General features: G+C 48.7%; 1 protein-coding gene across 1 annotated transcript; it reads right to left on the minus strand.

Annotated features, from left to right (window-relative positions):
* Positions 1–7432: 7432 nt before the first annotated feature.
* On the minus strand, positions 7433–17150 carry ITM2A (integral membrane protein 2A). Its single transcript, XM_064712687.1, has 6 exons — positions 16989–17150; positions 13310–13441; positions 12900–13088; positions 11736–11846; positions 10513–10663; positions 7433–8516 (listed from the first exon to the last, which is right to left on the minus strand). The coding sequence occupies exons 1-6, from the start codon at positions 17070–17072 to the stop codon at positions 8428–8430; spliced, it is 756 nt and encodes a 251-aa protein (XP_064568757.1). The 5' UTR covers positions 17073–17150; the 3' UTR covers positions 7433–8427.
* Between the last annotated feature and the right edge of the window lie 311 nt (positions 17151–17461).

The following is a 17461-nucleotide window of genomic DNA, read 5'->3' on the forward strand; positions in this document are numbered from 1 at the left end:
CTCCACCACCTCTTCCCTACAGGAATCTAAGCCAGTGCCTGATGGCTGAGCAAGCACTGATAATTCATGGAAGCCACATTCACAGTGCCAAAAAAAATATTTATTTTTATATTTCCTGTGGTATATAATAAAATAATAATTTCTAAAAATGTTTTTTAAATGTAATTACTGGTTCCTTCTCCCCTCTGCATCACCATCACACATGAACATGTGGCAGCACCTGGATTTGATGCCTCTTGAGCACCTGCAGAACATTTTAGATGGTCCTCTGAAACGATTTGACTCTTCTTGTTGCACTGGGGAGGAAAGGAAAGGGCCAGGTTTCCCAGGATAATGGGAATTCCTCCAGCTGCAGGAATCCAGCCCATCCCTGTCCCTTCTGGCCACCATGGGAGGGGACCAGGGTGGCCCTGTCCAACCCCCCCAGAGTCACTTTTAGCCCCTGAGGGGAAAAGGTTGTTACATAAAGTGCTGTCAGAAGTTCAGAAATGGTTCAGAGACAGAAACCTCAAGCAGCTGAAGTTTCCCACCCAGAAAATCCTGTGGGTGCAGCAGCGCCTTCCCCCTGCCCTTCATTCAAATGAGTGTCAGTGATCTCTTTTTACAGGAAGTGCAGTGGTCGGGGTTGGGGACAGGAGATGAATTCAGGGGACACCTCCTGCCCTCCCCAGGGCACCTCTGCTCCAGCTGGGGCCACACGGAGCTCTCACAGCCCCTGGGGATGCTGCCACCAACAGCTGCAGGATGAAGATGTTCCTTAGATAAGCAGCAGGTGGATTTTCATGCCGTGGGTATTTTTGCCATGCTCTGTATTTTTAGTGTCTCAGGATCCACGAGCTGGACTCAATGATCCTTAGGAGTCCCTTCCAACTCAGAATATTCTAAAATAATCTGAATAAGCTCCAGCACTGGAATAAAAATCTGAATGAGAATTGTAACTGAGAACAAAAACGCCCAAACTCCAAAATATCCCTTTTATTCTGCAGGAAGGGTTTCCTCTGTTGTTATCACTGAGCAGCAAAGCCCTGAGCTCTGCCCATGCCCTCACCAGGCTGGCTCTGGTCTGAAGTGCCAGGTGGCTTTTGGTCACAGAATCAGCTTTAATTCCTGCTGGGCCAAAGGAAAGCCATTGTGGCAAAGTGCAGCCTCAGGGTGCTTTCAGGGATGCCTGGGGAGCTTGATCTGTTCAGAATGAGCAGGGAGCGTTTTGGGAGCCTTCCTCACACCTGGCACAAGGTGGCTGAGGGCGCAGGGTCAGGGGGAGCAGTTCTGGGTCTGCTCCAACCCTGCCCCATTTCCATCGGCTCCCTTCCCTTCCCTTCCCTTCCCTTCCCTTCCCTTCCCTTCCCTTCCCTTCCCTTCCCTTCCCTTCCCTTCCCTTCCCTTCCCTTCCCTTCCCTTCCCTTCCCTTCCCTTCCCTTCCCTTCCCTTCCCTTCCCTTCCCTTCCCTTCCCCTTCCCTTCCCTTCCCTTCCCTTCCCTTCCCTTCCCTTCCCTTCCCTTCCCTTCCCTTCCCTTCCCTTCCCTGATGAATTCCCTGGTTTAGCTCCATGTCATTGCTGCCTTGAGCCATCCCATGGTGGCACCTTTGGCTGTCCCTCCCTCCTGCCCTCTCCTCCTCCTCCTCTCCTGCAGGATTTGTGCCCCAGCCTCAGTGCAGGTGACATCTCACAGAGCTCAGAGCCCCCAGCCACCTCCTGCCCTGCGTCCTCCAACATTTCCAGCGCCCTCCTCATCCTCTGCCACCACCATGAGCCATCCATGGAATCCCAGAGATCTCCTTTTGCCATGGAAATGGCTGATTTACAGCTTCTCCTACCAAAGCAGCATTTTTGTCCTCTCACATATCTTTCCTTTACCAGCACTGTTTTATTTGCTGTTTTGTCGCATGGTTGCTCAACATCCTGAGCACAGTCCTCGTTTCTCTGTAACTCGTTAGATTTTCCTGCTGGGGTTAAGGCAGCTTTGACACATTTTACTGCAATTTTTACTTCCTTTTTCACTTTGCTGTTAAAAATGAGCCTCAGCCCCAGCTCATGGGGTGTAAATACACACACAGAGCACCCTGGCACTGCTGGATTCTGTTCCTCAGACCTCAATAATGAAAAACAACCTCCAGAGAGTGACCCAAATATGAGCCCACAATGTCCAACACAAAAATAAAAAGCTAAAATCTTGTTAGAGATGTTTTGATAAACATCATGACCAAAAATAAGCTGGATCCATCATGGCACTGCCTGGTTCATGCTGCCAGTTAAGTCAGGGCAGAGGAGCTGCAGCCTTTGGGGTGATAAACTCTGAGAATTTGATCGACATCATCTACCCCATCTACCAAATATCTGATTTAGAAAAAAGGTTTGGTTATGTAAAACCATGAAAACAAAATAACAGAGAAAAAATGTAGTAATGTCATTGCTTCAGAGGGCAGCTCACTTTTTCCTCAGACACTCACAAATTTGGTTTTCCCTCAATCAAGGAGAAAAACAGGGCCTGAGAAATGCCCCAGCAGGCAGCAATGCAGGGCAGGCTGTGCTCAGCCACCTCCACCACGGCAAACCCTTGGGGATGGGGGAAAGAAAGAGACGTGGCTTTGGAGCATCCCCAGGGATGCAGCAGTGCCTGTGACCCCTGAGCAGCCCCCGGTGGCTTTGGAGCATCCCCAGGGATGCAGCAGTGCCTGTGAGCCCTGAGCAGCACCCGGTGGCTTTGGAGCATCCTGCAGGGAAGCAGCAATGCCCTGTGAGCCCTGAGCAGCACCCGTGGCTTTGGAGCATCCTGCAGGAGCAGCAGCTGAGCCCTAGCAGATCTGTGGCTTTGGAGCATCCCCAGGGATGCAGCAGTGCCTGTGAGCCCTGAGCAGCACCCGGTGGCTTTGGAGCATCCTGCAGGGAAGCAGCAGTGCCTGTGACCCCTGAGCAGCTCGGAAGCTGAGGGAGCTGAGGGAAGGCAGCTCACAGAAGGATCTGATAAGCACAGAGCCCTTCCTGTGCCCCCGGGCTGCTCACGGGAGGGAGCAGCAGCAGCAGCAGCCCTGCTCACCACGGAAGTGTTGTGTGTGAAAGTCTGGTCCTCCCGCCTGTTTGGGGTTTTTTGGTCATGAGATGAGGAGGCAAAGCCGTAACTGCTTCCAGCTTCAGGCTGGGTGATGACACACACTGTTAAGGGAAGTGTGCTCTGTAGTGAGGCTTCTACATCACTCTTATTAAAAAAAAATTAAAATTAAGGATTAATTAGTGCAAAGGGCTGAGAACATGAGATGACAGAAGCTAAGACCACCAAGGGCAGAGAATCCAAAGGAGTGAATTATTTATCACCAAGTGAGCACTGAGATCATCACCCACAGAACCAAGCAGCCTCCACAGCCCTTCCCTCCCAAGGGATTTTGGGGCATCAGGTGGAAGGTGTGGGTTTGTCCATAGAACCATGGAATGCCTTGGGTGGGAAGGGACCTTTAAGGTGATTTCATTCCACCCCCTGCATGGGCAGGGACACCTTCCACTGTCCCAGGCTGCTCCAAGCCCTGTCCAGCCTGGCCTTGGACACTTCCAGGGATCCAGGGGCAGCCACAGCTTCACTGTGCACCCTGTGCCAGGGCCTCCACACCTCATCACCCTCACAGGGCAGAATTCCTTCCCAATATCCCATCTAAACCTCCTCCATCCATGGATCCATTCCTGATGAATCCCACATGCTGACACTCTCATTCCAGAATAAAAGCACTGGGTTCCACACCAACAAGGAATTAGGTTTGTGGGAAGGAAGTTCCTTGTTCCAGAATCAGGTGTCCACCCATGGATTTAACCCACAACAGCTCCAAACATCAACAAGCCCTAAAATGGAACAGCTCAGGAGAGCCCAAACATTTCTGCAAGACACAAACCACCATCCACAGTGAGAATGAATCTGCAGACAGGAAATCCACTCTCACATCTGTTAAGGTGGAATTCAGGGCTGTCACAGCACAAAAAGAGAGAAAATACATTCAAGTAAACAGAATAGTTAAGCTATAAGAAATAATTTCCTTGGGAGGTGGAGTGGGAGGTGGAGAGCCTCTAATTACTCTCAAGACAGGAAATACACCCATCCTATTGCCTAGGTAATATCACAAATATATACTCATAATGAAGAAATAATGTTAATGCAATAATGTTACTGTAATTATCCATATTGTAATTATTTTGGTGGCAGCCTGGAAGCTTCAATCAGTGCTGGCATTTGGGCTCTGTGCCACAGCTGGCAGCAGAGCCATCCCCCACCCGGCCTGGAATTAGGACAGGCAAAGCAGCTTTAATCCTTCCAAGCCTGACCTCGAGCCCAGCCCTGCCAGGGGGGTGATTCAGCCACAAACTGGAGGTTTTGGGGGCTGCACCCCCTTTGTCTGGTCCTACACAGCTCTGCTGTGACCCCCCCTGCAGTGCTGTGTCCCCAACACCAGAAGGACACGGAGCTGTTGGAATGAGCCCAGAGGAGGCCAGGCTCTTAAGGGGCTGCAGCTCCTCTCCTGTGCAGACAGTCTGGGAGAGATGGGCATGCTCTGCCTCGAGAAGGTTCTGGAAAAAGAGACCTTCCAGTGTCTGAAGGGACTGCAAGGAGGCTGGAGAGGGAATGTTCATCAGGAAGTACAGTGACAGGACAAGGGGGATCGGGTTCACACTGAAAGATGGGAAATTTGGATATACAGAAGGAATTCTCCCCTGGCACAGGGTGCTCAGAGAAGCTGTGGCTGCCCCTGGATCCCTGGAAGTGCCCAAGGCCAGGCTGGATGGGGCTTGGAGCAGCCTGGGATAGTGGAATGAGTCCCTGCCCATGGAAGGGATGGAATGGGATGAGTTTTAAGGTCCCTTCCAGCCCAAACACCCTGGGATTGTGGGACATGGGTTCTCTTCAGATCCAGGATGCCCAGTGCTCAGATGTCAGCTCACCCCAGACTCTGCTGAGCACAGCTGGATTTTGGGGATTTTTCCAAGAACTAACAAAGTCCTCAGGAGCCAGCCCAGTCTTGCTGGAGCCGCAGCAGGTTCAGTGTCCCCCAGCCCTGCACAGACCTGGAGTGCTGCTGGGGTGGGAGGTGACAGTTTCTCACAGCTGCTCTGCAGCAGGCCCTGCACTGAGCTGAGCTTATCATCAGAAAAGCCTGGTTTAGAGAAGCAGTTTATCAAGTCTGAGGTGTTAAAGCTCCTTTACATACCAGCCTGAGGCCTCAGGGTGCCTTTCAAAGGTCTCCACACTACCCCTGGTTTTTTTTCTGCAGATCTTCATCTCAAGGTATTTATATATGCAAAGAAGTTCAATTTTTATAGATTTTTATGTAGAGTAAGCCTGGAGGAGAATGAAGTTCTAATTTAGACCACTGCATACTCTAATGGAAGAGTGTGTCACCACAGCCACCCACACCTCAGCAGTCACACAGAGCAGCAGGTTCTGCAAAGGGCAGCAGCATCTCCTCTGAGAACCAAAATCAATTGTGTTCTTAATAATTGTTTCTCAAGCGTTTTTCTGATTAAAAAACCCCAAATGAACTCACATGTAATGCTGGAAGAGGGAATATCCAAGTTGTGTATTGCCAGCTTCATGTTAAAAAAGGTATTTAAAATTTACATTGAATTTTGAATTTATTTAGTCAGAAAATGAATCTGCCAGCTCCCCCAAGGAAGCTGCCCAAAGTCCCTGCAGAGATCTTGCTGATTGTCCCGTGCCCACAGGATGCTTTTGCAGTAAACACAGATGTAAATGAAACTCTTACAGTAATTGAGTTTGCATTTGCATCCCGGCAGTGTCACCCCCTCAGTCCCCACACCCATGTCTGTAGTACAGTTCCACTCAGATATTAACAGGGTTTTACACAGGTTAGTTCTGGTATAAAAATGTTCCTTACCATAGATAAAAATGAAGCAAAGACACTGAGCACCAGCTGGATGAAGCTTTGATCAAACCAGTTTTAGGATTTTTTAGTGGAATAGCTGAAAACCTGTGTGTTGGGTGCATACACTGAGTTTTTACCAGTTACACACAGTTTACACCCAAGTGTTTGCTGCCTGTGCCATCTACTGGTGCAAAGGACTCCAACTCAGTGCTCCTTCCTGCTCCTATAGCCCAGCTGAACACAGGAGCTGTTCAAAGCCAAGCACAGCATTAGTAGATCCCAGGAAAACCTTCAAATTCCAGTATTTTGGCTTGGGCACCCAGCCCCAGCCTAAAACACTTAGGGATAGATCACAAGGCCAGCAGAGCACATGTGGGACCAAACCCAGCTCACCTCAGAGCAGGTGAGAACAATCTGTTCCTCCTGTCCCTGGCTGCCTGCCTGGAACATCCAATAACATCCTAAAGAATTGCCTTCACTTTGTTCCAAAGGTACAGAAAGTGTTCCAGCCCATGTGGAAGCAGCTCCAGCATTCCTGGCTGGAGGTGCATCCACTGCATGGACACCCTGAGCTGGGGAAAGAGCAATTCCTGGGTTTTATTTTCCATAAAACCTCACTGCTACAAGCAGGTGCTTTTTACTCTCTACAACCAACACAGCTTCAAGTCCTTCCACTGAAGGCTTTAAATGATCCCATCGTGGTTATCTCCCCAGCCAACCCAGAGGAGCAGGAAATCACCCCTTGTCCAAGGACACAGAACCTGGAGGAAAAGCTCCCTAGGGCAGCTGCTTGTCCCAGTCACACCTGTGAGTGAGGGGAACCTGCCTCACACTGACAGGAATCAGAGCTTTCCACAGCATTTCATTTCACTACATACTTCACTGAAATACTCTCCTACACATTTTAGAGTCAAAGCTCTGGTTTTGGGACACATCCTTGGGGGAAGAGCTGTGTTAGTTTCTGTGCTAAAATTCCTGTGTTCTCCTTTCTCCTGCAAGCAATGACAAAGCAGCAACTCCTACAGACACTTCTCCCTCCCCTGTTCTCTGTGCAGAAATCCTGATTTCCTTCCAGCTGCACAATCCCAGGCACTTTCCAGGAAAGCCACAAAGGGTTCAGGAACACTTTAGCTCTGAGCCCCAGCACTTCCAGGGCAGGACTCTCCTGTCTGAGCTTCCAGCAAAGCTCAGGGTGAGAGCTGAGGGTTCATTAACCTCTGTACAGCCCCTCATTAACACCCAGCAACACTTGGGACAGGCAAACCTTCAATCACAGCCTCATCACCAGCAATATTCAAATGAATTGTAAATACACCCTGTCCTTGCAGTGAACACCCCAGAGCTGCCCCTGGGGATCCTGTTTTCCTGTTTGGAGAGAGCTGTCTGTTCTTCCTTCTGTTCCTCGAGCTTGGATGGCATCACAAAGCATTTCCACAGCAGCAGAAGAGGAAATTCAGCTTCACAAGCTCAAAAAGAAATAAGAGGGGTAAGAGAAGAGCAATGCACACTGTCCCAGGCCCACAGCCTCACCCCCCACCTCTGAGCCCCAAATACAACACAAACACCAACGTTTTAGAGAAACATTTATTATAGGGTTGCAGAATTTATGCCAATATAAAGTCCCTTAATAAAACTCTCAAGTTTATCAACTGCAGGACACTAACTCTTCATTCTTTTTAGACTGCAGCTTTCCAAAAAAAGGGAACAATGCTCTGACTGCAGCAGTAATGCTACTTGCTCATAAAAAGTTGATCTAAAAAGTTTTATATAAGCCCAAGTAGTTTAAGTTTACAACTACAGTCACGTTCACAAGTGAGCTATACCAGAACAGACCCTGGATAGGAAGTTACAGGATAAACCAAGTCATAACCAAAAATACTGACAAGCTTTAAGAGCAACTCTATCAGAATCTAACAACTAAATGCCACAAAACCAAACTAAGGGAGAAGAACTCAACAAAAGCTCAGGGAAGGTTCCAAATATACATACGAATTCAATACAGTAATTGCACAAAAAGAAACAGGGTAGTGTTAAAGGTTTCTGATCACTGAGCTTGGATTTTACATGCTGCACACATGGTCGTTAAAATAAACCTTTAATGAGCCAGATCAGGAAGGTTTTTGAGCCAGGATACGGAGTGCAGAGCTATTCTACAGAACTACACAAGATGTGCAAACCACAGATTATTAATATTAATCATTCTGTGAAAGTTAAGGTGAACATAACTGGTTCCAGCCAAGGAACTGGTTAACATTTTTATATATATATATTTTTCTGCCATTCCCAGATTACACTAAATCAAACACATTCAACAGATAAACTGATATTAGCCTTCTAAAAAAATCTTACTCAAATTTAAGTTTTACATGAGACAACTAAAAAGTTATACCAAGGATCAACAAAAGCTGAAATGGTGACTTTGTCTTCTGAAATACAAGCAATACACAGAAAATGCATAAGGCTTTTGATTATCACTGCACGGTTTAACTGCAGAAGTCGTTGTCTAATGCTGACTTCTCCAAGAAGGTGTGACCTGGTCACCTCCCATCTGTCATCTGTCACCTTTCACTGCTGACAGATCTTTGTCTCAACCACGAAGGAGTTTTCGAAGTGTCTGATTGAGTGACAGTTCTCCGCTGCCCGTTTCTGCACACCTGGGGACGAGAGGGGACAGAGGCTCAGTGAGGGAAGGGATCCCCAGCCCAGCCTCCCACCACTGCAAGACACAACAACCATTCAGTGCACTGAGCTCCTCCAGCCAGCAATTCCACCAGAGCCTGCTCTGGGGCTGTTTTCCACCCCAAATCCCTCACCCAGTGTGCATTTGCAGAGCACTTCACCCTGGGAGGATTTACCTCACTCTGGTTCTTCCTAACACTACTAAAGTGATTTTCTCTATTTTGGGACCTGCCAGCACTGGGTCTGACCCAGGCAGTTTACCTGTATCAGCTGGGGCTCAGTAAGAGACAGGAACACATCAGTCTCACCATCAAAGAGCTGCTCTCCTCAACCCTTCCATTTGCAATAATTCAGAAGGATTTGGTTTGTTTAATAAGCAGAGAATTGTTCAGATGAAGCAAGAGAAGCACCAGCTCTTAACCCAACCCCAGCAGGGCACTGCTTTGGTTTATAAACACCTAAAATCCAGGCTGTCCTTCAATGCCAAGGCATCAGGATGCAGGTGAAGTTTCCAGAGCCCACCCAACAGCCTGACCTGGGTTTCTCCCACACCTCCAAGTTACAACTCCAGGGAACTGACACAGCACCCGAGGTCAGTTTGATCTAAGAGAACACAAAAACTCCACAAGAGCTGAGAGCCAAGGCAGCACTAGCTAAATGAGAATAAAAAGACTTTTTCAGGGAAGTTCCAGGAGTTCATCCATTGCAGTCTCATTTCTGTGACACGGCTCGTACACTGTGTGCTGGAAATGAGATGGGGAAGGCAAGGCAAGACTTGACCCTGAACAATTTTCTCCTCAGTTGGATCAGATTTCCCACCCTCTCCCCTCCACAGGCAAACAAGGAGAGTTACAGCACAGCAGCTGTACCAGGAAACGTTTTCCATTTACCAGAATCCTTTTGTACTAGTTCTCTGCAGGAATCTTTTACTCTGCAGCAAAGATGTCAACAACATGTTAGAGCAGGATGATTTCAGGGAACATCATAAACACTCTTCACAGAGCTGTCAATTTAGCCTTGTTCCCAAAATCATTCTCACAACAGCAGTCACACGCCTCTGCCTCCCATGAGGGCAGGGTGTTTAGTGTTCCTTCATGTGCCCTGCACAGAACCCCTCTGCTGCTCCCTCAGAGGGAGCCTTGCCTCCATCCACAACAGGATGTTGTGTGCAGCAAGCAGCAGATGCAGCTCCCGATGCTGCAACTGGGCTGAGGAAACTCTTGCCTAAGAGCTTGGCAGCCAAACCAGAGCACAGAGTCCTGACAAACCAAACATTTGCATTCTGAAAGGCTCTAACTGACAAAGGGTTAGCTCACTGTGTTTGGTGGGAGCAGCAAATATGAAATGCTTTGAGCTACAGTGAAACAAAATTCATGATGTCAGATTTCTGCCCCCCAGGCCTTGTCCCAGCAGTCAGAGCAGACACCTCAGCTCAGTCCCTGGCAGGGGGTGGCAGGAGCACACAGGCAATAAAGAACCAGAGCTCAGCAGTTCCTCTGGAGTGTTCTTCCTCTTTCAGAGAGGAAGTCTGGCATGCCCGGAGTTCACTGCTCAATTACTTTTTTTTTCAGAGCAAGTAAAGCAGAAGAAAATGTTTTTATTTGGTGCTCCTGTAACCCAGTTTTAGATAGGGCAAGGACAGAATAAGCTGTGCCTACAGAGACTCAAATTATCTGATGGATTATATGAATTTTAGGGTCAAACTAACCTATAACTTCAACCAAAAATTAGAACAGAAACAGACTTAAATTTGGTTTGGGCATGTAACCTGTAATTGTGTAACTGAAACTTTCTCAGCATGTTCAAATGACAGTTCACAGACAGGAAGGGAAGGGAAATACCCAGCAGGGCCAGGAGTAACCTCAGCTTCTGCTGAACACTGAGATTCCCCAGATGAAAAACTCCCCAGGTTCAAGTATTTATCCCTTCCCCAGCTAAACAATACCTTGCTTTTTCCTGAGGGGAACTTACCCACGGTTTGGTCTCTGCGCTGGAGCCTGAAGGTCTCTTTGCCCACACAGAGCTGGTAGATGAAGATGCCCAGGTCAGACACGTTATCGATCTCCTCGGTCACCACCATCTCCTCACGCACCAGGTACGTCTGGGGCAGGTAGGAGCCAGTCTGGAAGAGACAAAGCCTGAAGGGACAGACTGCTGCTACCAAGGGACAAACCACACATTTCACTCTCTGCTTTGGAAGGGATTCAAGCAGCAGAGTTTCAATACCAACATACACTGAGCTCAACCAGGGAAGTTAAAAACTGACAGAGGCCATTTCCAACAGCTGCAGTCACATTCAAACAAAGCACAATTAACCTCAACTCTGCAAGCCTCATGTGAAGCAAATGTAAATAGAACCTGGTCAGGTTTATCTGTACACAAAGTTTGCAGCTAAAGAGAAGCAAAATATTGTGAAAGACTCCAGGTTTGAGGCAATGTAATTCTGATATAAAAAATGCAAGGCAACTACAAAAGGCTTCACCAGATGCTCCCAGCACTGCTGAGACAGCTTCCTACCCCCCAACTCCTAAAAACAGTGGCAGGGACATACACTTAAAACTCATCTTCGTGGAGCTATAAAAAAATAATGCAACAAGAAAACTAGACCAGGAGCTTCTAGAACCAGGTGTTAAGAGAGCCAATAATTTTTTCTTAAAGTCCATTTGATGCATGATAGCCAAGTATTGCATTTAACTGGGAAGCGGCAGCCAGCTCTATCAACTTGACCCATAAATCATCTTGGAAAAACACCAGTTTTAGTCACTGAAGAGTCAAATGCTTGTGGTGATCTCATAACTGCAGTGCCAATAACTGGGGAACAAGTTCACATTGTTCTTTTCAGCAAAACCCTCACGGGGCGAGTGAGCTTGCCCAGAGTAACTCTCAGGTTTAGGCTTTCAATCATATTTGGAGCTTTATCAAATTCCTTTCTAACAGCTAAATTTAACCTTATCTGCTGGTTGCTTTCAGCTCTCATAAAGCCAGGTATTAATAAGAGCATTAGGCATGAATCTACTCAACATAATATACACTGACAGCTGGCCTTAACTTCAGTGCAGTGACTGAGCCGGGGGATTATGGACTTTGATGGAGGGAGGACTGTTCTAGCAAGGGCCTGGAGTTCAGGAGCAGCACCCAGCACTCTCAGCAAAGGCAGGCTGTCAGCAGAACCCAGCAGCAAAGCTCCCACATACCGCCAGCTTGGCAAAGAGATCCATCAGATTCCTTGGAGGCATGACTATGGAAGTGTTCAGCGGGATCACGTAGCAGTTCCCCAGCTGCAGGTCCAGATACGCTGTCAAAAGCTGTTTTAAAAACAAGTTTTTAATTAGTCAGGGGGCCTTTGATTAGAACACAATTCCACCAGGAGCAAGGCAACCTAAAAAGGTTGGAGATCACTCACAGCTACTACAAAAGTGATGCATTCAGGAAGTGCCCAGTGTAAGAACTGAACTGATACCACTTTGGCAAACCAGCAATAGCTTAAACTTTCCTAGATAAGAGAAAGTTGAATATAAAAGCAGCTTCTGCCATAATTGTAAAGGAGTACAGTTTGTACTAACACAGAGGAAGTATTTAGGAGTATGATCTCATAATTGAAAAGGTCTAATTAAGCACAGTGCAAACAAAAGGTATCCAGCTGCTGATAAACAATGATTCCCTTTAAATAGTTCTTCAGGAAAAGTCTTAGTCCCTACAAAAATCTCATCAGCATTGCCACTGAGCACAAGAACTGTAGCAAGTAGAATTATCTGTTTATTCTATCTGCATTGCCAAGGCTGGATTTACAACCAACCTCCAAGAGCTTTTACAGCTGACTGGGGATAATGTTAACACTATCAACACAGCTTTGATAGAAAAGTCAAATGAAAGCCACCCTCTCCTTTTTGCTTTAAAGGAACTCCATGCAACTCCATACAGAAATTACCACAGCACTGTCAGGTTCTAGGTTTCAGCTGCTTGAAGTGATTTTTCAATGCCCTTCTCCAAGACTGACACATGTCTGCAATTCTACATTTTGCTGTGATGTTGTACTGAGTCCTTAGTCCCTTAACTCACATTTATGATGTTCTCCATTGACATGGGATTCTTTATCCAACAGCAAGTGGCACTTTCAGATATCCCATGGGCAACAACAGCGCTGCACAGCACTGAGATGCATTTTCTGGGAAACAACTCAGAGCTCCTGCCCACAGTGACTGCAGCACCCGTGCAGAGTTAATCCCTCTGTTGCAGAGGTCACAGGGTCACAGCTCTGCCACGCTTAACCCCAAGGAGCAGCCTGTGCTGCCGCGAGCTCTGCAGCCCCGAGCCGAGCCCGGAGCCGAGCCCGGAGCCGCGGGCGCCCCCGCACTGACCCTGTCGAAGTCGTGCACGATGGCGGCCGGGTCGCTGTCGGAGAACTTGGGCACGGGCACGTCGATGATGGCGATGTTGTCGTCCTCGCGGATGTCGGCCTCCTCGGCGATGGGCAGGAAGTACGGCTCCACCGCACGCTCCCGCGCCTCGTTCTCAAAGTAGCACATCTCCCCACGGTACACCTTGTGCTGGGACACAGCAAGGGCAGGGAATCACACAGCAGCTCCAGCACCACACAGCCAACATTCACCTTGCTGCTGAGACTGAGCGCAGCTCTGGCACACCCAAAGGACACGCACTCGGCGTGTCCTCATCATCCTTCTTTCCCCTCATCTTTCCAGTCTAGTGATAATCCATTTATACTTCTTTTAACCAATGCTGTTTAAATAAAAAGGAACTCTCAGATTACCTTTGGCATGAAGTACTTGTAGATGCAGGCTCCACCCACAACAACTCCTGCCAAGATGAAGGCCAGGCCCAGCAGAGTCAAGAGACATCTTCCAGATGAGTTTTCACCCCTGTGTGTGGCAACTTCTGGGTCCTTTAAATAAAGAAGGGGAGAACTGAGAAAGGGCAGCTGCTCTGGATTTAAAGAAAGTTCTTATCAACTGTTTCACTTTGATCCACTGTCTCCTATTTCTTCTAGGTGTGGGAATTACAGGTCAGCATCATAAAATAAAACACTCACATGAAACATTACTGCATCAGATTAAGATAAGTTTTCAAACAGCACCAAGAGTATTTTCTGAGTTAGAGGATGTTTTCTAGACAAGCCTTTGTCCAGAAACTATTTGAGATGCACAAAACTCAAATAACTGTAACAAAAGACCCTGTGCTGCAGCCACACTGTAGTACAAAAGGCAGGATTTGTACATCAAGGTCATTAAAGGCACACAGTGTCTTCAGGCCTCTTCCCAAAAGCCTCTTCCCCTCCTCCTCTCGCTGTCACGTGCATTAACATCACTTTTCCTCCCAAAGCTGGATTAGCAGAAGAAGCCAAGATGCAACTTTGGCTCTTGGCTGGGGAACAGACAACTGACACGAGTCACCAGCTTTTGGAACTTCTAATATGCACAAGCCAAGTCCATTATGAAGGAAAACGACTCGTCAGCTTAAACACAGCTTCCAGTTATGCCAAATAAAAACAAGTCCCCGTGGCACATCCTACCTTGCAGCCTCAAAATAACTTTTCTCCTACCCAAATCTCAGGAAGTTTTGTTTCTAACAGCCTGGAACTTCTCTCTTTAGCTCAGCAGCTTGTTTTCCCCCACCCAATGTTCTCTCAAACAAAAGATGACTGCACCCATAGGAAACTACTCTCCCGGTGGTGGGAAGTTGTGCAATCCTCACTGCAAAGGCAGAGGTGGTGTCTGAAAGGAAAATTTAACCTTCCAGAGCTCCTGCAGCACCTTCCCAGACTTCCAGCTGCAAGCAAAGTGAAGAGAACAGCAGAAGTGCTGTCAAATAGCAAACAATCAGAAGAGACATTCCCTCCTGGAACCACACACTGGGCTTGAGTCTTTAAAAGGAAAAAACAAAACACAAAAACAACCACCAAACCCAAAATGTTTAGATAACCCCTATATTTGGTCAAGAATGTCCCTTTAATGATTCCTGACTCCAGGATTTAATAGCTTGCTTTCAAGATCTGCTCTTTGTCCCAGCCAGGAAGGAAGAAAATCGGGTTTCACAGTAAAAGATCTTTTCCTTTGAGGTGTTCCCAGAATCAGTGGCTGGGCTGGGCACAGCAGCTTCCATGGCCTTTCTTTATTTGGGTCCTGCAGAACACAACACATTTAGTGACCTGTGTTCCCAACAAGCGCCAGCATTATCACCAGGGCTGCAATATTCCCAAGCTCAGCAAGATGCAGCAGCATAAAAGTCAAAGCCATCAGTTATGCAAGTGCTGAAACAAACCCCAAGCTGTTTTGTGAAAGTCAATACTCCCACATTCCGCTCGCGCATCCTCCAAACACAAAAATGTTGGTTCAGCAGGACACAAGCTGCTACAATTGGCATGTGAAGCATTTGTTAAAAAAGAAACCAACTACAGAAACCAAAGCCAAACCCTGGTTTCAAGTCAGAGTGATGCCACATTGCTGTGGCACTGCGTGAAAATCCCTTTTCAGGGTTAAGCAGCTGTAAGATGGAGATTAATTCTGTTCTCTCCACGTTCTCCCACCCTCACCTCCACCTTGGAGCACCTTACTCATCCAGCCTGTCCCTACTTGAACACACCAGTCTGCACCAGTTCTGGCACTGCAGCCATCCCAGCGCAGGGCTGATGTCGACATCTAATTAGCTACACTTGCACTACACCTATTTCAAACAAAGCAAAGGCACTTCAGCATATTAAGCAGCAATGTGGGCAGCTGAACCTGAGAGGGAAGAGTTGTCAGAGCTGCTGAGAGAACACAATAGCAAGATTTTGCTCGAGCAGGTTACAAAACCTCTGCACAAAAGTAACAAGCAAAAGTCATCAAAAACCTACAAAGAAAATGCAGCTCAAAGCTGGAACAAGCAAAGCAAATGAGGGATAAGAGACAAGGAGAAAAATCACTTGTTTCAACCCTGCTGACAGCCCCGAAGAAACTGCAGGGAGAATATCCTGCAAGCTCAAGGGTTTGCTGCAGATACTCCAGGGGACTTTTATTGTGCTGTTTCAGCCAACATTAACCTTTAAGCTTGTTTGCTCTGCACAAATATTCCAGCTAAAGAAGACATTAACAACCACTCCAACAAGTTTGTCTTGGAGTAAAATGATGAACTTGATGTTTATATGCAACTCCAAGCCCTGAAGTCAGAGTGAAGAGTTGTTAAAAACCCACGTATGTGTGTGCACACACAGAGAATATTCCAAATTGAGAGGAGCAGCTCTCATGAGAACAGAAAAAAGGGGTGTGCTTATTAGAACTATTCCAGTCAGAACTTTCACAGTACAGGGCTAGTAAATATATGTATAACCAGTTGCCTCGGGAATAGCTGAGGAGTTTGTCCTCAAGAAACTGGCCAGGCTAATGACATCTCCAAATTTTAAATCCTTTATCTACCTTGTTTTCCCACTTTCTCTCCTTTTGATCCTGTAATTGAATGCTACTGTATTAAATGTGCACGCATCAAACTGACAGCTCAGACGAGTGCACTGAGCAAGAAAATCACTCTGCATCCCTTCCCCTTCCAAAGGAAGGCTATTTCAGGTGAGCCTGTGTAGGCTGGGAGGGAAGCTGCTTTCCTGATTACAGCTTAGAAGGGAAAAATAAAAAAAAATAGAACGACAGTCCAACTCCACAAGTCTTGTTGTTTCTAAAATTTTCTTACTCTCCTATTACAAATAAACTCAGCCCATGCCATTTTCCCCGTCTAGAGCCACTGATGTATTTACCTACAGGCTGAGCTTCTTCTCCATCTGCCTAAAACGCAGGACACCTTCAAAACAAAATTCCCACAAATTGGGAAAGTTCCACTCGAGCCAGCGACGCGCAGCTCGCTGGGAAGGAAAAGCCAACCACAGGGTGCTCGCCTGGGTTTCTATTTAAAACCCTTTATGGCAGGTTTCTTAATTTAAGCGCGACACCGACGCCTCACCGCAGCTGCCGGGAGGCTCCGAGCGCCGCCGGGAGCGGAGGACGAGCCTCAGCCCGCTTTGTTTGCCTGGGAGGCGCCGGCCCAGCGAGCGCTGCCCGCGCCGGGGGGGCTCTGCCTGCGCTTCCCCGGCCGGCCCAGGGCCGAGCCGGGAGCTTTAAAGCGCCGTCAGGAAACGCGGCGCTGGCACGGGCCCAGCTCGACATAAACACCCGGTGCCGGCGCTGGCCCGGGGGTGTCACGGGACATCGCACCGCGACACGGCTGCGGAGCGGGACGGCACCGCGGCACCAGGGCCCCGCGGCCGCTCAAGGCTCAGGGCAGTCGGTCCCTCAGCCGCGGGGAGAGCGCGGCGGGGCGGCCGCCACACGAGCGAGAGCCCCGCGGCCGCCGCCGTCTCCCCCGGCCGCGAGAAAATGGCGGCGGCTCCGTCTGCTCGCGCCCCCCCTCACACCGCCCCGCTCCTCCCGCCGCCGCCGCCGGCCGGGACACCCCTGTGCCCGCACCTTGTCGGCCACAAGCGCCTCGGCCGCCTCCTTTTTGGGCTCATCCTTGAGAGCGAAGGGCGAGTTGAAGGCGATCTTCACCATGGCGCCAGTGCTGCTGCCGCGTCCCGGAGCGGCAGCGGGGACAGCGCGGAGGGTGGGGCGGGGTTTGCAGTGGCCACGCCCCCAGCCCCGCCCGCGGGCACCGCCGGGAGCGCCCCCTGCCGGCCGCGCCCTCACACGGCTCCGTTCCCCCGTAGCTCCCCTCAGGCGCCGGGAGCGGGTTCCAACATGGAGAGTCGGGATTAGGGAGGCTGGGAAAGGCTTCCGAAACCATGAAGTCCAGCCTGTGACCGATCCCCACCTTGTCCCCAGCCCAGAGCACTGAGTGCCACTTCCAGTCCTTCCTCGGGCCCCTCCAGGGATGAGGCATCCACCACCCCCCTGGGCAGCCCCTTCCAAGGTCCTTCCCATGGAGAAATTCCTGCTGCTCT

The sequence above is a fragment of the Zonotrichia leucophrys genome, chromosome 4A (genome assembly GCF_028769735.1).
Source record: "Zonotrichia leucophrys gambelii isolate GWCS_2022_RI chromosome 4A, RI_Zleu_2.0, whole genome shotgun sequence".
Lineage (NCBI taxonomy): Eukaryota > Metazoa > Chordata > Aves > Passeriformes > Passerellidae > Zonotrichia > Zonotrichia leucophrys.

Excerpts from the sequence above, each read along its gene's own strand:
- ITM2A (XM_064712687.1), bottom strand. The coding sequence starts at position 17,072 with ATGGTGAAGATCGCCTTCAACTCGCCCTTCGCTCTCAAGGATGAGCCC. Across the intron at positions 13,442-16,988 it reads AGGCGCTTGTGGCCGACAAG|GACCCAGAAGTTGCCACACA; the intron begins GTGCGGGCACAG and ends CTTTATTTAAAG. Across the intron at positions 10,664-11,735 it reads ATCTCTTTGCCAAGCTGGCG|ACTGGCTCCTACCTGCCCCA; the intron begins GTATGTGGGAGC and ends TGTCTCTTCCAG.